General features: G+C 44.1%; 1 protein-coding gene across 3 annotated transcripts in view; it reads left to right on the forward strand.

The window, feature by feature from the left end:
• The window catches only part of LOC308681763 (inactive tyrosine-protein kinase 7-like), an 81,913-nt gene that overhangs the window by 49,237 nt on the left and 10,176 nt on the right, over window positions 1-22,500 (forward strand). For all 3 annotated transcript variants that reach the window (XM_081350874.1, XM_081350876.1, XM_081350875.1), the window contains 10 exons: window positions 3,614-3,716; window positions 4,474-4,637; window positions 7,821-7,968; window positions 15,160-15,290; window positions 17,271-17,537; window positions 18,291-18,427; window positions 18,501-18,636; window positions 20,966-21,085; window positions 21,387-21,536; window positions 22,139-22,283. In XM_081350874.1, the coding sequence (XP_081207000.1) occupies window positions 3,614-3,716; window positions 4,474-4,637; window positions 7,821-7,968; window positions 15,160-15,290; window positions 17,271-17,537; window positions 18,291-18,427; window positions 18,501-18,636; window positions 20,966-21,085; window positions 21,387-21,536; window positions 22,139-22,283 (1,501 nt within the window). The remainder of the gene's footprint in view (window positions 1-3,613; window positions 3,717-4,473; window positions 4,638-7,820; window positions 7,969-15,159; window positions 15,291-17,270; window positions 17,538-18,290; window positions 18,428-18,500; window positions 18,637-20,965; window positions 21,086-21,386; window positions 21,537-22,138; window positions 22,284-22,500) is intronic.

A 22,500-nucleotide genomic window follows, 5' to 3' on the forward strand; every position in this document is an offset into this window, starting at 1 on the left:
CAGAAATGCAATATCATATACATAACAATGTTGTCAGTGGTGTATAGAGAGCTTACATAATGAAGCGTTATGTGTTTATTAGCTTAGAATGAGGCGTTTCTCTACACACACCGCGGGTCCGCTTACATCCGCGTGTTTCTACGGTGGCCCTGAACGGACAAACGCGTTTCCTCACTATGTTGTTCTTCGTGTAAAGAAGCGAACTAAAGTCAGCGAATAAAACACTGACACAATGATGAACAAGTCACAATAATATTCGCAATAACATATCATTTTACTGAATAATCAAGTAAACATAATTTCTTAATTTATCTTTGTAAAGAAACCTCATTGCTTAACTGTCTTTTCTCTGCTGTCTCAGACGACGACATCACTTCCTGTCGGCCACCGTAACTTCTGTTGGGTGCAGTTCACAACCTCACCACTAGATGCTGCTAAAAATGTCATCATTAATAAACATGAGCACTGCACGTTTCACAGTCAGAACGCGGCGCGGCGTTTTATATGAATACATCTTTGAAGGAAACTGACTGTCTTTAGAAAAGTTTTGATGTTATTTTCATTTAATCTTTCTTTATCTTTCCTGATAGCGTTTATGATCACCGCTCTGCACCTGTTTGTAAACAGCATCATTTCGTGTGGTCTTGCAAACCTGTATTAATACTAGTGTGGAATTTCTCTACAATATTCACTCATGACAGTAAAATAGGGCATTATAACTCAATCTACTGCAGTATTTCCTCTCAATCAGTACAACGTGTGGTTAACACCCAGACATGCTTGGAAAAATAATAATAAATACCATCATATAACGTGAAACCAGTATAATTTTGAAAAATACCGTGATATAAATCTTTGGTCATACGGCCCAGCACTAGAAGAAAAGTGTGTCACAGGAAGCCTCTGGAAATGAGGTCACGTTTCATAGGATCTCTCTGTCATTGTTGAGTTCTGCTCAGACTCTCTCTCTCTCTCTCTCTCTCTCTCTCTCTCTCTCTCTCTCTCTCTCTCTCTCTCTCTCTCGCTCTCTCTCTCTCTCTCTCTCTCTCTCTCGCGTGTCAGATTGCGTCTCGCCCTCAGCCGTGTAATTATTCCTGTCGAGATGATCAGTGTTCCTGCCTTCGCCTTTGATTTTCCTGCCTAAATCTTTTGTAGTTTTCAAACACGTTCAGCTTGATTTCTCTGTTTCACAGCTCAGTTCTCATTCTCTCTGTCCTCTATAGTGTGTATTCAGATTTAAATTAACCAAACAACTTTGTGCATTTTGCCGGGAACACTGACATTCTGGACTCGGACGGCACAGACTAACCCCTGTTAGTGTCAGTATCACCTTACATCATCAGTACCGTTCGATCAGGGCTTACAGAGCACAAGCACATGAACTGGTTTTCTTTTATCCATTTCATGGTTTCACAAAAAAAAAATGTTTTAAAAATGACTCGCATACATATTCAAATGCACATATCTATAGACTGAACACATGATATGCATGTGCACGCCGTCACCGTTTACACAGATTCACGTTTTTGAAGTTTACACAGAGATGATCACGCTTTTCAACATGTTTTAAAACCTGTTTTAAAGTGTGTGTTCTCGAGCTCCAAACGTGTGTGAATGAACGGCCAGAACACATTAAAAGTTTCTGTTTTCTGTGAGAACGGTGTGTGTTAGCGTCCCCTAATAACTAATGATCTTTACAATGGAAGTGAATCAATCAAAACTACTATCTGGACAATAACTTTATTCTAGAGCTGCTGTGAAGCCTAAACACTCTCTGTTACTGTAATCTCCTGTTATCACTGTAAAGCCGCTGTGAAACATCTATATTGTTAAAGCGCTGTATAAATGAAGGAGACTAGACTGACTCGCATGTGTCTATGGTTTGTTGTATTCAGCGTATGATTGTGATCAGGGGCGTTTCTAGGTTTTAAAAACATCAGGGGCTGAGCCTGAAACATCAGGGGCTGGGGTGGGTAATAAGATAACGTGATTCGATACAGAGAATAATGTATATTTTAGGCCTATATATGCAGGGGTCAGAAAAAATTCAGTCCTGGTACTGTTGCCACACCAGCCCATATTACCACACACACACACACATTCAAATGTTAGGTAGTTAGGGGGGTTCGGGGGCATGCTCCCCCGAGAAAATTTGGATTTCTCGGACCTACATATGTGCATTTTAAGGTGTTTGAAGGCCAACATTTTATGATAACAATAGCGTTAAAAGCATGTCAGTGGGCAGTATACATAAATGATTTGTCAAGCAGATAACAGATTCTTAAACATGAGAATGAGGATAAATGTTGAAATGAATGATCCACACTAGAAAATGGAAATGCAAAATGTTTCTGCATAGTTGACAATACACAATCGCATATTCCAAACAGGAATGGCCTTAAATGATAACTTTTTCGAGGATTATTTTGCATAGATGTAAACTTTTTAGCATTAAAGTTTGGTTTCAGCAACTTGTTTCTTTCTTGAGTTAATCAATGTTTTTGGCACTATTAAATCAGTTAAATTAAATTTCAATTGTTCACTCATAAAGACAGTCACTTGTCACCACCTACTGGCTTAATGATGCAAATTGCGCAAACACAGACAAGCGGAGTGATACAAACTGTGAAAAGGCTGATGCTGACATATTCGAACACATTCGAGGACCTTATATATATAGGCTACATATCAGAGTTAAATAGGAATACATTGTTATAGTGTTAATCAAGCAGACTAAATCACACGACTGCGCAGCAATATTTAAGCTCATTATACAAATGAAATAATACAGATCTAGACTAATTGGGCTGCTTATAGTTAAAAGAATGTCATGAACGATCAAGATGTAGGCCTATTTTTCACATTTTTGGTCACAAAATATTTAGTCAGTTTTGATGACTTTGCAATATTGATAAAATATTAGAATATTAATAATGAAAAATGAGTAGGGCTATGCCAAAATGTGTAACATTTATGTAGCCTACAAAGGAATACAAAATCCCCAACATAGAGTTTTGATGCAGCTTTAATCTCCCTTTTGGTTATTTCAATACTTAATTGACGACAGAACACGAAGTTACATGCTAGTAGTTTATTTTGCGTGATACAGGGCGCGCCGCATTTGCGCGTGATTGAAGAGTGCGCGCCGCGAGCAAACGGCTGACACGACAGTAAGTTAGTTTTTCTGAGTTTTACTGACATAGCCTATAGCCTGACAACATCTGGTCTGACAGAAGACTGTGCGGCAGTGCTGACTGCGTCTTTTTTTTTTTTTTTTTTTGCTGTGAGATGTTAGCTGTTGCGCGCAAATCCTGGAGATGAACTTGGATAGCTAAATCGCTCAAGTGTTGCGTCTCTGTGTGAGAGTAACCATGGTAACTTTGATCTGCTTGAACACATTTTAATCGTCTTTAATACATGATTGATTCCGAAGGATAGTTTAAAAGACCCGGTCAATTTTTTTAAATAAATACAAAATTATTAAAAAATAATAATAATTATCAATAAATTAATTTTTTTGAGATCCGGGGCTATAAAAAAACATCAGGGGCTGAAGCCCCGGATGCCCATGTCTAACGACGCGCCTGATTGTGATGGTTGTTATGTGTCTCAGGGCTGGAGAGGGGGCCGGTCAGCATGAAGGATCCCGCCTCAGAGGCGGAGCTAGAGGAGGCTGAGCGAATCGTGTTGCAGTGTCACATTGATGGACATCCACGGTGAGTCAAACACGTCTGATGCTCACTCGGCAGGTGACCGTCTTAATGAGCGAGTCATTGAGTCATTTATTCAAACGATTCGTTCAAACGTCTGATTCGTTCAGGGATGAGGCTGTTGTTTATGAATGAGTCATTGAATCTTTGACTCAACCGATTCGTTGAAAACTCTGAATCATTCAGTAATGAAACACGGTTGTGTGTTACTGGGAGATGCGCTGTGGTTCTGCTGGGATATGTGGAACTATTTACATCAATATTGCGTCTAAAATGTAAGTGACTTAATATTAATTACTTGTTTATTGAACTGTCATATGAAATCAGTGTCACATTTTCAATCTTGAGGGTATTCAGCACTCCTGGTCATGTGATGTTCCTTTCTGTATCTTATGTTATAAATATAAAAACTACACATTTTGTTTTTTTACCGCAGTATGTTAGCTGAGTTTCTGTGTGTGCTGCGCTCATTTGTTCCTCAGCAGCAGCACAACCTTGCTTCCATCAGTACATTATATATTATATTCTTATGCACTATCAATCGCCGCTCACACTAAATGAATGCAGAATCATTCTCGTGTTTTGGTGATTCCCTAGTTATTTTTTGTTCTTGACGTTTTAATCAGGCTAGTTGTCCGGTCGGGCAAGTATTCATTTTCACTTGCCCGTTAATGTTGATCCCTGCACTAAACGCATCACATGACTAAAGACCAGCTGTGAGTGATGTAGATGCTGATTCTGAAGATGTGTGTGACCCGTACAGGCCGAGCAGTAAATGGTTCAAAGATGGAGAACCGCTGGTCGGGAAGGACCGGAACCTCACGCTGAGCGACCTCAGCCCAGGGGATTCTGGGATATACTACTGCTGTGCTCGAAACGCAGCAGGACAAGTGTGCAGTAACCACAACATCACGCTCAACATCATCGGTAAGACTATGAGCTTTAACCCTTGTGCGACCCCTTATGGACATTTCTGTATCTTTCAGTATGGTTTTGCCTGTGTTAATGCCAACTGCATAAATATTGGCACAGGTGTGTATTTTTATTGGAATTTTATGATTTCACCCCCATATCCTTTAATAAATCTATTTTACACCAGTAACACAAAATAGTTCCTCTCAGGACCTTAAGGACAAAAATGTCCCCATTGAAACCCATTAAAACCCATTAATATTTAATCTCAGGGCCATTTAACTATAATATGATGCAGTATTTGTAAAGAGGCTTTCATTCTGTTGGCAAGGCTTCAAAATTAAAATGTTTACTATGTTTTACCAGATGTGCCATTTTCTCAGGTTTGGCTCATAAAGCAAATACTCGCTTTATTCCTGTTTTCTGCTTCTGCATATTATAGAGCCAATCGGATAAATTATGCAGCGATAATTGTGTGTGTGTGTGGGTTAGGGTTAGGTAAACCTCTAAAACTCTGTTTTACCTTTTTTTTTAAACTTTTTTTACTTCAACAAAAATCTTTAAAATGAGACCAAACTAAAGTCTGAGCTCTGACAGTTTTTGGACACGGACATTTTTGTCCACTATGGATCTGTGTGTAACTTTTCTTAATTGATGAACAAGATGAACAAGGGTTAAGCAGACGGGTTCTTTGTTTGGCAGCTGTTAGACTGGATGTGATTTGTAGATTATATTAGATCAGGGGTTTCCGATCTCTCAGACCCCCCATCCTAACATTTAAAGGCATAAAGACCAAATTTATACTATGAAAGTGAATAGTATAAATAATCGTGAAATAGTATTAGTTTTACATTTTTCCCAGGTGTAAAACGCCAGCATTAGAGAGTCAGCGCGAGCAGGTTTAGGGATGAAGATGTTGTCTGGTTTATCGCGTGCGACTGCAGATGTTTTCATGCGCTCTGTTATGTTTGTCACCTCATGTGCAAAGCAAAGCAGAAATGTATAAAGCGTAACCCAACACCCCGGCCAGCCTTCCCATCAGCCACCTGTGCTGCTCACACTCACACACACAGACACACACACACACACACACACCTGCAGACAGAAGAAAAGCCCCGCTGAAGAATAGAGAGATCAGCCAGAGCATGAAAATTACAAATGAAAGGAGAGAGGAAGAGGAGATTTAGCAGAAGAATAGAGGAGAGTAAACGCTTGCACGAGCGTGTCCGTCATCTGATGATCTCTGAACGTGACTGTTGCATCTTGTAATTTTATTCTGCCTTCATTCGAATTGTATTGCAAATCTAAAAAATATTGATTCATATTAAAAAGTAGATCAGTATGATCTTAAAATGCATATGCATGTAATATCCAATCATTCACACAGGTCACAGCGACCGGCTCCACATGTTGTGTACTTTATTATTTATTAATCGCGATTAATCACATCCAAAATAAAAGTTTGTGTTTACATATTATATGTGTGTGTGTACTGTGTATAATTATTTTGTATATATAAATAAACACACATGCATGTATATATTTGAAAAATATTTGCATGTATATACTGTTTATATTTATATCATTTATATTATATATAAATATAAATATTTTATATATAAATAAATAAAAAATCTTAAATATATAAATGCATGTGTGTGTATTTATATATACAGAATAATTATACAAGTGTGTGTCTGTATATTATTAAGATCAGAGCGTAACTCTTTTCTGTGTGTGTGTGTGTGTGTGTGTGTGTGTGTGTGTGTGTGTGTGTGTGTGTGTGTGTGTGTGTGTGTGTGTGTGTGTGTGTGTGTGTGTGTTAGGGCTGTAACAAAATATTGTGTCACAATATATTGCAGTACAAAAATGCAATAATATGTATAATGGATAGTTCACCCAAAATAAAAATTACTGTGAGAAAAAATTAAAGTTATCAGAGTTTTAGTGTCAGTACTACATTAAACTACTATATACAATGTTGAATGTAATGTATAATAATGCAATGGGGGGATATGTGTGTGTCCTGATAATGCCAAGTGTCTGATGTTACCAGTAAAGACTGGCCGACATTATTTTAAAGGGGGGGTGAAACACTCAGTTTCAGTCAATCTCATGTTAATCTTGAGTACCTATAGAGTAGTATTGCATCCTTCTTATCTCCAAAAAGTCTTTAGTTTTATTATATTTATAAAAGAAAGATAGGCTGTACCGAGTCTTTCCGGAAAAAAACGAGCGGCTGGAGGCGTGCCGTGTGGGCGGAGCTTACGCGCCGATAGCTAACAACACAGACATTTGAAGCAGTTTTACTCACGGTTCCAACGCACGACCGTGAGCCTTTATCGTTGGGACTGCTCCATCCTTAAGCATTAGACGATCTGCAAATCCGGCGTCGAACTGGGCCTTGTTTATAAAACAATCATCGTCGAAATGCAGGGAACAAACAAAGTCCTGTGACTGCAGCGAGTACAGCGCTTTGATGGGCGTACTGCTTTCGCTCTCTCGCTCTGGTCTACGGGTGCGCGCGCGCCCTTCCGGACCCGTATAAGGAAATTCCGCCCCATCTGACGTCACACAGGCCCATACTCGAAAAAAACTTTCCGAAACTTGTGACAAACCGGAAGGAGTATTTTTGGTACAGAAATACTCCATCAAACGTACAACTTAATTTTTGAAACTTTGTCCATGTTTAGCAACTCAGTATGCATGAAATAGCATTTTCTCCCCCCCCCCCCCCCCCCTTAAATGTATCTAGTCAGTGTCAGAGTTCAAGCATATTCATCTGAAATAAATCTGTACTTTCAGCTTCAGAATCATGAATATTGTTATTCTGGTGTCTCTATCATCCTGCTTTGGGTTTCAGCACCAAGTCCAAGACTATTCATTTACACACACAATGTAATACTACATATAGCATTTTAATCAACAGCACATTTTTATGTTAACCTTTGATCATGTGTCTTGGAGTATCGCAATAACATCGTATCGTGAGTTCAGTATCGTGATATGTATCGAATCATGACATGAGGGCATCGTTACACCCCTAGTGTGTGTGTGTGTGTGTGTGTGTGTGTGTGTGTGTGTGTGTATATATTAATAAGATCAGAACCTTACTCTTCTCTCTCTCTCTCTCTCTCTCTCTCTCTCTCTGTGTGTGTGTGTGTGTGTGTGTGTGTGTGTGTGTGTGTGTGTGTGCAGATAAGACTGTCCCCCGTGTGCTGGTGGCTCCAGTGGATCAGGTGGTTCTGCGTAACGAGGACGCTGTGTTTCACTGTGGGTTCAGAGCCAAGCCTCCGCCGGTTCTCCAGTGGTTCCACGACACAGAACCCGTCGTCAACACATCACGGTGAGACACTTCATCACTCGGGCGACCACACCAAACAAGCTCCAGGTCTCCAGTGCTTAGTTTTTACATTAGACCAGTGAGTCCTTTAAAGCAGACATATCATGAACATCTGACTTCCTCCGTGTGTAAGAGCTGTAATCCGCTGCTTCTACCAGCACAGACAACATGAGAAGTGAAACCCAGTAGCTTTGTGTTGGTGAGTCTTTCTCTGCTAGCATGACAAAAAATAATCCGATCAGGTTTCGCTCTCCTTCTGCTGTATGAAGAGGATCTTATTATTATATTCCCGGCCCTTAATCTGCACGTTTACACACACGGCACGACATTTGGTTTCGCACGCGACAACAGAGACCAGTTCTAACGCAATGATGAAGATCCAGCCTGAAGCTGTTCTGTGGTCGAGCACAGACGAGCACTGAACACTATTGTCTGTAGCAAACATTTATTTTTGCAACCTTCATTTCGGGACATTTAATGAAAATGCAATCGCAGGTGTCCTAACTGTGAGTGTAAATGCAGTTAAAGGTATAGCGGAGGATCTTTCCAAATTTTAGATAAGACCCGCCCTCTCCACTTTTTGAAAAGTTTGATTGATTCACCAGAATGATTGACAATTAGGAGGACCAATAGTATAGGTTACCCACCAGGAAGTAAAACATCCTCCGCTATACCTTTAAGAAAAATAATACTTAAATTATCATTTTGCTACAGTTTTTGCTTGAACATGTATAAAGTAAAAATGTAATGTATAAATCAAATGTAAATTATATAATTGATTTTTCATTTTCATTTTGCACCAAACGTTTCACAAATGTAATTGAAAATGTACATCTAAATACAGAAATGCATTGTCATTTTGCATATTACATTTCAAATTGAACATTGCTACCCATATGCTTCCATAGTGAAAAGGTGCATAATATGTCACAGGTACTGACTGAGGTTGAGAGCATGTGCGCTTGAACTGTGCGAGCGACGAGAGTAACGGCCCGATATACTTCCAGCGAAATCCATAAATGAAACAAAGTTGATTTAGAGTGTGTTTCAGGAGGTGGGCGTGGCTCTGAGGCTCCGCCTTCTCTGAGGTCTGGATCTCCTCCGCTTCATTTCTCCTGCTCAGTCGAGGTCAGACGCGAGTAAAAACATGAGGGCGGCGCTGGGATGTTCGCTAACAGTATATCGCTGATAATGACTTCCAACTTTTACTTAGTGAAGAACTTGTGTATCCTGCGCATATCAGGGCCTTAAAGCGTGTCAGACCACCCACTGATAAATGATCCAGCATGCCAGTGAGTGTTTGACTGGTGCATTATGGGTAGTCCAGTGAATGTTTGGGCACGTTCAGCAGTGATGTTCTGCTTTGATGATGTTTAATGCACTAATAACATCCTGTGCTAATCTCAACACGTCAACACACACTGCAGATCTCACCAGAATCATCTTCATAATCTTCATCTTATTTGATCTGCCTGTTTCTCTCAGTCACGGTTTGATTCTCATCTCCTGTGACTCATGCGTTCAGCTGTTAGTCAGCTTGAAAAGTGTTAATAGAAACATCTTCAGCTGTGAACGTGCTGAAGAAACCCACACACACACACACTAGTGTTGTCACGATACCAAAATTTTGACTTCGATACGATACCAGACCACAATACCTCGACACCGATACTGAATCGATACCACGGCAAAAAAACTAAAACAGTAAAAGTAATTGAAAAATATGACAGAACTTAATCATTGTTTTATAAATTAATTTTAAAAAAGCTAAAAACTCACATGACCAGTATGATCCTGCCCTGCTTTACGACCATTCCCTCCCCTTTATTAAAAATAATAATAATAATAATTACATGTCAGTGTGAACGTCCTTACCAAGATGTTTGCAACATTCACATTATTATCAATCATGCTAACATTTACAAACCTTTCACAACTCTGAACAGGTTGGGATGACCAAAATCTTATTTCATGATACGAGTCATTTAATATTTTTTAAATGTAATTTTATAATTATAATATAGATATTTAATTTAATTGTATCTTTGTAATTAAAAATAAGCAAAAAAGCAAATTACAAACAATATGACAAATACTATAAGAGACAAATAAAATAAACAGTGCTTCATTTCTTTTTTGAAAGCTAAATAGACCTTCTGTGGCTGAAACAATAAGGTCTTCACTCTATAAATTAACTATAGACTGATTCTTAATAAATAGATTAAATTTATTCAGTCAAGCATTGGGTGACTGTCTATTTTCTTTTGTTGTTGGATTAACATTAATCACACAGAATATTGCGCTGCCGGTCCGGCCCTTTAAGACCTGCACGTATCCAATACATAGTCCTACGATTTCTTTTTACAAACGGTTTACGTTCACTAAAGACAAACCCGACTGTGTTTACGTGAATACTCGCCAGGACGTGCATTTTTACATGTCATTTTGACTATTCAAACCTAATAGTCTGCGAAAGAGAACTGAAGTCGCGATCGTACACTGTCTGAGCGGCGTGTGTGTGTGCGCTTCAGGTCTGAGTCCGGCAGCGCGAGCACGTCCCGCACTTTATCTTCTCATGCATGCAGGTTTCTTAGTCAAGTGCCGCGCGTATATATTTTACTGTTCCGCTGTTTAGTAGTGAATGTACACGTCCTGACTCCTGCTGTCACACAGCTACGCAAATTAAGAAATACTGCTCTTATTATTTACTGTCACTCTTAAAGTACCGGTACTAATGAAAGTTTATATCGTATCGTTTTTAATAGCAGGGTATCGCAATACCTTCCTAGTACCGGTACATCGTGCAGCACTAACACACACACACACACACACACACACACACACAGAGGATTCTCTGTCTCTCTTCAGTCTGTTTTGACTGTGAGTCTGAATGTTTGATCATAGTCAGGGGGCCAAAACTGATATTAAAACTTTGTCGGACACTTTTTGGTACAAGTATACAACCTATCCAGTATTAATATTTATCCCCTCAACATGTGTTCTAGTCAGGTTGTCAGCTTAGAAAATGTTTTTTTGTCCATTTTAACACTATATTCTTAAAAGTGGTAAAAGCGGATTTTTTCCCCCAAAGTGCTTCCATTTTCTTCCATGTTGCCTATTGTAATTTTGGGCAAATGTGCAATATAATCCAACTTATGTGCAAGCATGATCATTAAAAAATAATAATCAATAAATACCACAAGAGTATCACACCACAAGGGGCACTGTTGTGTCAGCGCAGCTGTGATTTGGCAGCAGATTGAGGCAGCAGATCCAGAGAAGATGATCACAGCAGGTGTCAACAGTACAGTCTGAACAAAACTTTATAAAGGAGTGAATCACACAATCACATAACAGATTAACTTGATCTATTTGTCTACACAAACATTTACCTCAAGATTCTACCATTCTACCATCAAATGTTGCCAGAAACAGGTAAGCTAAACTGTTTTCCAACTAGCTATATACTTACCAGACATACACTCACCTAAAGGATTATTAGGAACACCATACTAATACTGTGTTTGACCCCCTTTCGCCTTCAGAACTGCCTTAATTCTATGTGGCATTGATTCAACAAGGTGCTGAAAGCATTCTTTAGTAAGGGTGTCACAATTCTCCAAATCCTCGATTCGATTACATTTTCGATTCTAAAGTCACGGTTCGATTCGATTCTCGATTTTAAAAAAATAAATTGAAAGCACAAGCTATGCCATTTTAAGACTTTTATGCAATATAATAATATCTGACCTTTGTTCGCAATACCACACACTACATTGTCAAATTTAAAACGTTTATTAACAACATAATGTAACAATAACTTATATCTTCAGTCAATTGGAAACTTAAACAATATAACCTATTACCTGGCTCCCTGGACTCCTCAGAGCAGTCACAGGCGAATAGCACAGCGTTTTAAATTGGGTTCCCACAGCGTTTGCAACGCAGTACGAGAGAACGTTCTCGTAAGGGAACGTAGGCTACTTGGTTACTTGCGTAACCTCGGTTCCCTTAGAGATAAGGGAACGAGTACTGCTTTGCCTTGCCGTGCTATTTCGCTCATATCAGGAACTTTGCTTCAGTCGATTTAAACCTAAAATCCTTTGGCGAGTTTTTTATGAATTATACTCTCCAGCCACGTCCAAATTGGCGCGCTCGAGGTTGGGAGGGCGCCATGCGCTCCCATTGGACCGTACGGCACTGCTAACTCGCCATAGGTTCGTGCAGTTGCCGCAGCACAGACAATCAGCTCGCTCAGACGAGATATGATGCTCTCGCTGTGCAGCTGCAATGTGTTTTAAAATAAAGGCTTCAATATTCTCTAGAAAAGGAGTTTTACCTATTACAGGCAAGCCAGGCTGCCGTGACATGGGGGCGTGGCAGCATCGACGATTCCATTTTTTGATTCGATAATCGAGATTGAGCATTAATTTCGATCGATTTCGATTTAAAATCGAAATCGTGACACCCTTATTCTTTAGAAATGTTGGCCCATATTGATAGGATAGCATCTTGCAGTTGATGGAGATTTGTGGGATGCACATCCAGGGCACGAAGCTCCCGTTCCACCACATCCCAAAGATGCTCTATTGGGTTGAGATCTGGTGACTGTGGGGGCCATTTTAGTACAGTGAACTCATTGTCATGTTCAAGAAACCAATTTGAAATGATTCGAACTTTGTGACATGGTGCATTATCCTGCTGGAAGTAGCCATCAGAGGATGGGTACATGGTGGTCATAAAGGGATGGACATGGTCAGAAACAATGCTCAGGTAGGCCGTGGCATTTAAACGATGTCCAATTGGCACTAAGGGGCCTAAAGTGTGCCAAGAAAACACCCCCCACACCATTACACCACCACCACCAGCCTGCACAGTGGTAACAAGGCATGATGGATCCATGTTCTCATTCTGTTTACACCAAATTCTGACTCTACCATCTGAATGTCTCAACAGAAATCGAGACTCATCAGACCAGGCAACATTTTTCCAGTCTTCAACTGTCCAATTTTGGTGAGCTCGTGCAAATTGTAGCCTCTTTTTCCTATTTGTAGTGGAGATGAGTGGTACCTGGTGGGGTCTTCTGCTGTTGTAGCCCATCCGCCTCAAGGTTGTGCGTGTTGTGGCTTCACAAATGCTTTGCTGCATACCTCGGTTGTAACGAGTGGTTATTTCAGTCAAAGTTGCTCTTCTATCAGCTTGAATCAGTCGGCCCATCCTCCTCTGACCTCTAGCATCAACAAGGCATTTTCGCCCCCACAGGACTGCCGCATACTGGATGTTTTTCCCTTTTCACACCATTCTTTTTAAACCCTAGAAATGGTTGTGCATGAAAATCCCAGTAACTGAGCAGATTGTGAAATACTCAGACCGGCCCGTCTGGCACCAACAACCATGCCACGTTCAAAATTGCTTATCACCTTTCTTTCCCATTCTGACATTCAGTTTGGAGTTCAGGAGATTGTCTTGACCAGGACCACACCCCTAAATGCATTGAAGCAACTGCCATGTGATTGGTTGATTAGATAATTGCATTAATGAGAAATTGAATAGGTGTTCCTAATAATCCTTTAGGTGAGTGTATAGCTAGGCTAATTTACTTTCATAATTACTAGCTTACTTACTAATAGGTAAATTAAGTTTTGGGCAGATGTGTAATGGAAATATTGTTTTTAATTTATTTGCTGCACAGCAGCCTATTTTACAGTCTGCTATAGCTAAAAGCGTTAATAAGCTTGTTAGATAGCAAAGCCCTCAGCTTATGTCAGAGGACATTGTAGTGATCCACTCAGAAACCAATCAGACTAGTGTAGTGAAAAATGTATTTGCCTTCAGATGAGATAACATGGATCCAGAGGAAGCTGTAAGCCTAGCGTCCAAAGAAAAACAAATAGGAAGAGATATTGATTGGGAACAATGTTTCATTTGTCAAGACAAATATGGAAAATACAGCCAAGATAAAGCCCTTTGATTGAAGTGATTTTTCAGGAAGTGGTGTCTTTGTGCTCTTTCTGGAGATTATTGTAGTATAATATTGTGCAATATTTTTGCAATATAATAGACACACACCATTATTTGCATTGCGCTTAGCTTGACCTTGCTTATTCAATCCATTCAGTCTCAAAGGGATGAGACTGACAACCTGAGAGCCAACCTCTGCCAACCTGAGAGCCACTGCTTTGATGGGGAAAAACATACCTTTGCCATACGACTATTACATAGTTATTACTACTAACTAGTTACTAACCCCCAACCCTAAAGAAGTGAGAGAGCAGTTTTGTTAGGATGGAATTAATAACTATAGTGATATGTGAATGTAATATAATTTGTGTTACAACCTGGTACACTAATTAAGTCAAATAGCACCATAGACCATCATCTACAGTTCTAAATTTCCGCCTTAACATTAAAGTATTATAACTTGTGCAGCATTGCACTGTCTCTCCCTACAAGCTTTAAACTTGGCTTGACTCATTCCCATAGATATGGGTACTGATTGATAGAGGTTTTGGGATACTAGGTTATGTTTCCAAGCTGATATTCACTTTGAAAACTGGTTCTCTTTAGGCGGAGATAGTTTTTTTCATGTTCTAGTTCTGTTGTCTCTTACACTGTACAATAAATGTTCATTCTGACACTTCAGCAGACATCCCATGAGTGTTGGCTTTTATTTGATACCATTTTTATGAATATGAGGAAACCAAAAAATTGGCCTGAAATTGCTTGTACAAGTCACAAAAAAAAAATTCAGCTTGACAACCACCCTAATATCTTACCTATGGGTGTCTTCTAACTAAAAAAATAGGGTGACAGCTTGTACCAAAACATGTCCGCAAAAGTCTTAACGGAAGCCCTTTTCAGAATTGGCCCCCTGACTATCAAACAGATTCTGCCTGGAAGAGCCGCGTCTGATGCCATAAAAACACACCCGTGACCCACATTCTGTGTGTGTGTGTTGTGATGTTGCTTAGCAACAGTAAAAACTACAGTTACACTAATTACTCGCTTTTGGCAGAATTGTTCATATTCTAGTTATTAATAGAATAAACAATTTGTCATGTTGCTGAGTTCTGTACAGTTACAGTTATTTTACAGTTATTTTACTCCTAAGAACAACTCACCTGTGACTAACCTGTGTGTGTGTGTGTGTGTGTGTGTGTGTGTGTGTGTGTGTGTGTGTGTGTGTGTGTGCAGGGTTGTGGTGTATGCTAACGGCACACTGCACATCACTCAGGTGAAGCAGCGCAACACAGGTGTGTATAAGTGTGTGGCTCAGTATGGAGAGAACAAACACGTGCATGTGGAGGCAGCGCTCAGGATCGCAGGTGAGACGAAACACTCACACACACACCCACATACACACTCACTTACACTCTCACACACAGACACACACCTCCACCTCCCTCCCCAGCTCCACCTCCCTCCCCAGCTCCACCTCCCTCCCCAGCTCCTCCCCAGCTCCTCCTCCCTCCCCAGCTCCTCCTCCCTCCCCAGCTCCTCCCCAGCTCCTCCTCCCTCCCCAGCTCCTCCCCAGATCCACCTCCCTCCCCAGCTCCTCCCCAGCTCCTCCTCCCTCCCCAGCTCCTCCCCAGCTCCTCCTCCCTCCCCAGCTCCTCCTCCCTCCCCAGCTCCTCCTCCCTCCCCAGCTCCTCCCCAGCTCCTCCTCCCTCCCCAGCTCCTCCCCAGCTCCTCCTCCCTCCCCAGCTCCTCCTCCCTCCCCAGCTCCTCCTCCCTCCCCAGATCCTCCTCCCTCCCCAGCTCCTCCCCAGCTCCTCCTCCCTCCCCAGCTCCTCCCCAGCTCCTCCTCCCTCCCCAGCTCCTCCTCCCTCCCCAGCTCCACCTCCCTCCCCAGCTCCACCTCCCTCCCCAGCTCCTCCCCAGCTCCTCCTCCCTCCCCAGCTCCTCCTTCCTCCCCAGCTCCTCCCCAGCTCCTCCTCCCTCCCCAGCTCCTCCTCCCTCCCCAGCTTCTCCTCCCTCCCCAGCTCCACCTCCCTCCCCAGCTCCTCCTCCCTCCCCAGCTCCTACTTCCTCCCCAGCTCCTCCTCCCTCCCCAGCTCCACCTCCCTCCCCAGCTCCTCCCCAGCTCCTCCTCCCTCCCCAGCTCCTCCTCCCTCCCCAGCTCCTCCTCCCTCCCCAGCTCCACCTCCCTCCCCAGCTCCTCCCCAGCTCCTCCTCCCTCCCCAGCTCCTCCTCCCTCCCCAGCTCCTCCTTCCTCCCCAGCTTCACCTCCCTCCCCAGCTCCTCCCCAGCTCCTCCTCCCTCCCCAGCTCCTCCTCCCTCCCCAGCTCCACCTCCCTCCCCAGCTCCTCCTCCCTCCCCAGCTCCTCCTCCCTCCCCAGCTCCACCTCCCTCCCCAGCTCCTCCTCCCTCCCCAGCTCCTCCTCCCTCCCCAGCTCCTCCTCCCTCCCCAGCTCCTCCTCCCTCCCCAGCTCCTCCTCCCTCCCCAGCTCCTACTTCCTCCCCAGCTCCTCCTCCCTCCCCAGCTCCTCCTCCCTCCCCAGCTCCTCCTCCCTCTCCAGCTCCTACTTCCTCCCCAGCTCCTCCTCCCTCCCCAGCTCCACCTCCCTCCCCAGCTCCTCCTCCCTCCCCAGCTCCTACTTCCTCCCCAGCTCCTCCTCCCTCCCTAGCTCCTCCTCCCTCCCCAGCTCCACCTCCCTCCACAGCTCCTCCTCCCTCCCCAGCTCCTACTTCCTCCCCAGCTCCTCCTCCCTCCCCAGCTCCTCCCCAGCTCCTCCTCCCTCCCCAGCTCCTCCTCCCTCCCCAGCTCCACCTCCCTCCCCAGCTCCTCCTCCCTCCCCAGCTCCTCCCCAGCTCCACCTCCCTCCCCAGCTCCTCCCAAGCTCCTCCTCCCTCCCCAGCTCCTCCTCCCTCCCCAGCTCCTCCCCAGCTCCAGCTCCACCTCCCTCCCCAGCTCCTCCCCAGCTCCTCCTCCCTCCCCAGCTCCTCCCCAGCTCCTCCTCCCTCCCCAGCTCCTCCCCAGCTCCTCCTCCCTCCCCAGCTCCTCCTCCCTCCCCAGCTCCTCCTCCCTCCCCAGCTCCTCCTCTTGAATTAATGACATCTGCAACACATTCATGTTGGTTCTGTTCTGTTCACCCTAAGGGGGGTTATTGCTGCTCTTATCCATGCTAGGCTGTTCTTGCCCAGAACTGAACCAGACCGCCAATGGGTTAGGGTTAGGTTAGGCTAGGGTTAGTAGGGTTACCCAAACTGTATGCTAATTGTCATTCGTATTTGACGATAGTGGTCCTGACAGAACAGGTGTTTATCTGCTGTGTGTGTGTGTGTGTGTGTGTGTGTGTGTGTAGAGATCAGCGAGATGGGCGAGCGCATGTCTCGGGTGTTCTCGTCCTCCATCAGGGCGAGTGTGAGCTGTGATCCTCCTCTGGGTCAGCCGGAGCCTCAGGTGTGGTGGGAGCGCGCTGGTGCTCGTGTGGCGTCTGAGGGTCGAGTCCACCAGCGCGACAGAGACCTGATCTTCAGCTCCACACACACCTCAGACTCGGGACTCTACACCTGCGTCGCTCACAACCGGGCCGGAACCAAGCAGCAGGAGCTCGAGGTCACTGTCGCCAGTGAGTCACACACTCATCTGACCCAACACACACTGATCTGACCAAACACACACTCATCTGACCAAACACACACTCATCTGACCCAACACACACTGATCTGACCCAACACACTCTCATCTGACCCAACACACACTCATCTGACCCAACACACTCTCATCTGACCCAACACACACTCATCTGACCCAACACACACTCATCTGACCCAACACACACTCATCTGACCCAACACAAACTCATCTGACCCAACACACACTCATCTGACCCAACACACACTCATCTGACCCAACACACACTCATCTGACCCAACACAAACTCATCTGACCCAACATACACTCATCTGACCCAACACACACTCATCTGACCCAACACACACTGATCTCAAAGTTGAGATGTTGTTGTCCAGAGAGAAAAACAGTATGTGGTGTAGGAGAAAAAGATGCACGAGAGACTGTGTATTTTCCCCGGGTTTAATAAAATTACTTAAACGTCACACTCATCCGCATACATCCGGATCATCCGGATTGAGTGAGAAAAAGCATACAAATAAACATTCAACTCTGGTCACAAATATAAAGGGAAATAAAAGAAAGTGTACAAAAGCTGGTTGAGCGGTTATCTCTTCTCCTCACCTGTCACATCTATTACTGACACTCTCTCTACACACATGTGCTGTTCTCTTTGTTCCTCGAACTACCATAAATGCTCTAAGTGACCATTACAGAGTGTGTGTGTGTGTGTGTGTGTGTTTTACAGCCTCTCCAGAGTGGATTGTGAGGCCGCAGGACACACACATCGAGGAGGGTCAGCCGGGTCTCCTGCACTGCCACGCTCAGGGCACACCTGAGCCACGGGTCACATGGTACCGCAAAAGCATCCCGATCAGTGAGGAGGTGAACACACTCATCATGGTCTGATCAGGTGACCTCGCGTCAGGTTTCTCACACACACACACTCTCTCTGCAGGGCTCTCGTTATAAGCTCTTCTCTAACGGGACTCTGAGGATCAACAGCGCTGAGGTGAACGATGGTCAGATGTTCAGCTGCACGTGTGTGTCGGAGGGAGGATCCATCAGCGCATACGCACGCGTTCACATACTGGGTGAGTGTGTGTGTGTGTGTGTGTGTGTGTGTGTGTGAGGGAGGATCCATCAGTGCACACGCACGCGTTCACATACTGGGTGAGTGTGTGTGTATGTATGTGTGTGTGTGTGTGTGTGTGTGTGTGTGTGTATGTATGTGTGTGTGTGTGTGTCAGAGGGAGGATCCATCAGTGCACACGCACACGTTCACATACTGGGTGAGTGTGTGTGTGTGTGTGTGTCAGAGGGAGGATCCATCAGCGCATACGCACGCGTTCACATACTGGGTGAGTGTGTGTGTGTGTGTATGTATGTATGTGTGTGTGTGTGTGTGTCAGAGGGAGGATCCATCAGTGCACACGCACACGTTCACATACTGGGTGAGTGTGTGTGTGTGTGTGTGTGTGTCAGAGGGAGGATCCATCAGTGCACACGCACATGTTCACATACTGGGTGAGTGTGTGTGTGTGTGTGTGTGTGTGTATGTATGTGTGTGTCAGAGGGAGGAGCCATCAGTGCACACGCACACGTTCACATACTGGGTGAGTGTGTGTGTGTGTGTGTGTGTGTGTGTGTGTGTGTGTCAGAGGGAGGATCCATCAGTGCACACGCACGCATTCACATACTGGGTGAGTTTGTGTGTGTGTGTGTGTGTGTGTGTGTGTGTGTGTGTGTAAACGCCCACTGCTGTGATTGGCTAACATCTTTGCATATGAAATTAAAACAATAATGTGGAACCCTCTCAAATAGTTTTATTACGTTTTTACTATTACTACTGTCGAGATTAACGAATCGTGAAAGTGTTGTTTATAGCATTATATTTAGATCTATTCCATCATATGAGAGGTTGCAGTGATGAGCATTGAGCTGATGACAGTCTGTTGATCGCGTGAATGAAGTGATCTCATCAGTGCAACGCAATTTCTGCTCTGTCACGAATGCTTTCACCAAATAACAATGCAAACACAATGTAAATACAGTAAGAGCTTCGTTGTGCAGCGTAACAGCGTCATTATAACGGGAGTTTTGGCAAGTGTCCAGATGACCTGTGTGATTGACAGCTTGGGCAATTGTAAAGGGAGCTTTCTTTGATCGCTTTTTGCATATCATTTAATCACAATTTAAATTACAGATTTTTTTCATGTTACTTAGAGAAACAATGTGAAGTTGATCGTTTAGTCACTGGCTTGATTTACTGATGCATAAACAGTATTGAACGATTTTGAGAAAAAGATAATTATCTGAACTTGAATAATTACACATCAGAAATCACTGATCACAGATCAGGCGTTAGAATAAACATGGTTAATTACATGTTTGTGGTGTTGCTGGCAAATCCATATAGTAAAAGTCTGTTTGCAAAGTCTGCGCCGAAATTGCGACTGATTTACCAAATAATCCACAGTGAAATGCACCGAATACAAACAAATAATGCACAGCTGAGACTTTCACAGTTGAAAAAAAACAACACTCTCCTAGCATTCTGATCGTTTGATCCTGTGTCGATCTTTACTCGTTCTCATGGAATATTCACTAACGCTCCAGTGGGCGGGGCCAAAGATGCGGTGATGTAGACGTAGGCGTTGATATTCTTCTGCTAAGGCGGTCTTTCGCTGCACTATTGCGACATAATTCCACACTTTTCAGATCCTGATGTTTTCTGGCCTTGATCTCAATAAAAGCTTTTTTTGAAATATCAATGAAGTTTTGGGTTTTGAAACCTACAGGATATTTTTATATTATAACGACCTCTTAAAGGTGCTCTAAGTGATGTTGGGTGAAGTCATTTCTTGTTGACGTTCGAAGTATTGTCAAACAAAACGGAGGCTAGCTAGACCCTCCCTCCTCCTCATCCGCGCACTAACCCCCCCCAAACCCCACCTCCAAATCCCTCTTGTCGGTTATTGGCTGGAACAGTTTGTTCTGTTTCGTGGTGCGGGTGAGCCCAGTTTGTTTTTCTTGCCGTTTGTGGAGCCTGGGCTGTCAACAGAGACCGTGTGTTTTTACAGTGTGTTCAGGGGACAGGCAGCGAGCGGATAGTGAGGAGGTGTTTGCTGTATGTGACAAACAATGTTTTGGCCTAAAAAACGCGTGACATCGCTTAGAGCACCTTTAACTGTCAAAAGATCAATGAAAGGTTTAATTTTCAGTTCATGACCCCTTTAAATCACGACAATCCACAGAAAGTCTCCAGTATAATAGAACGTGACGTGTGTGTTCGTGATTTGATCTGATGTTGTAAATGACATCAGGTGTTTGTTTTGTCTGTTTTGTTGTGGTTTGCGTGCCGTTACATCACGGCGTGTTTGAGTGCCAGCTTTACTCATGTGTGTGTGATGTGTCTCTCAGAGAAGTTAAAGTTCACGCCCGTCCCGCAGCCGTCGCAGTGTGTGCAGCTGGAGAGAGAGAGCAGCATCAGCTGTGTGGCGACCGGGCGAGAGACACCCACAATACACTGGAGCAGAGCAGGTCAGAGACCAACCCTAACTCTGACAATCATTTCATTTAAATCATTTAAATTCATTTGAAATTCACACAGCAACTAAAATGACTGCTGGTCACTAATATATCAAGATTAGATCACATGAGCTCTGCTGTCTGCTTTCCCATTGGTTGTCGCTGTATCGTGTCACTGCTTATTTGCATAGTCACATCACCCGTGCTGACTTAAACTGAATGACTTCCTGGTGTCAGTGTGAACATGCGTGTTTCTCTCGTGTGTGTGTGTCTTGTGTGTGTGTGTGTCACGTGTGTGTGTGTGTGCCAACAGACGGCGCTGATCTCCCGCCTCACGCGACTCAGATGAAAGGAGTTCTTCACTTCAGTACCGTGAGCCGATCCGACGGAGGAAACTACACGTGTGTGGCGTCCAGCAGCGCTCAGGGAGAGATACGAGCACACGTTCATCTCACTGTAGGAGGTGTGTGTGTGTGTCTGTGTGTGTGTGTGTTCTGGCTGAACGCTGTGGTTGATGACTCGTTCTTGTTCACCTGTGTGTGTGTGTGTGTGTGTGTGTGTGTGTGTGTGTGTGTTCTGATTGAAAGCTGTGGTTGATGACTCGTTCTTGTTCACCTGTGTGTGTGTGTGTGTGTGTGTGTGTGTGTGTGTGTGTTCTGATTGAAAGCTGTGGTTGATGACTCGTTCTTGTTCACCTGTGTGTGTGTGTGTGTGTGTGTGTGTGTGTGTGTGTGTGTTCTGATTGAACGCTGTGGTTGATGACTCGTTCTTGTTCACCTGTGTGTGTGTGTGTGTGTGTGTGTGTGTGTGTGTGTGTGTGTGTGTGTGTGTGTGTGTGTGTTCTGATTGAACGCTGTGGTTGATGACTCGTTCTTGTTCACCTGTGTGTGTGTGTGTGTGTGTGTGTGTGTGTGTGTGTGTGTGTTCTGATTGAAAGCTGTGGTTGATGACTCGTTCTTGTTCACCTGTGTGTGTGTGTGTGTGTGTGTGTGTGTGTGTGTGTGTGTTCTGATTGAACGCTGTGGTTGATGACTCGTTCTTGTTCACCTGTGTGTGTGTTGTCAGTTCTCGTGGAGTTTAAGCTGGAGCCGGAGCAGACGACGGTGTATCAGGGTCACACAGCCGTGCTTCACTGTCAGGCGTCAGGAGACCCTCAGCCCTACATCCAGTGGAGCATCAGAGACAGACTGCTCAGCAGCAGCTCCAGCAGGTCTCGCTGCACCCGCCTCGCTGCACCCGCCCGCCTCGCTAGACACCCGCCTCGCCGCACCCGCCTCGCCGCACCCGCCCGCCTCGCTAGACACCCGCCTCGCCGCACCCGCCTCGCCGCACCCGCCTCACTGCACCCGCCTCACTGCACCCGCCTCGCCGCACCCGCCTCACTGCACCCGCCTCACTGCACCCGCCTCACTGCACCCGCCTCGCCG

Source organism: Scardinius erythrophthalmus (assembly GCF_964197995.2).
Source record: "Scardinius erythrophthalmus genome assembly, chromosome: 21".
Lineage (NCBI taxonomy): Eukaryota > Metazoa > Chordata > Actinopteri > Cypriniformes > Leuciscidae > Scardinius > Scardinius erythrophthalmus.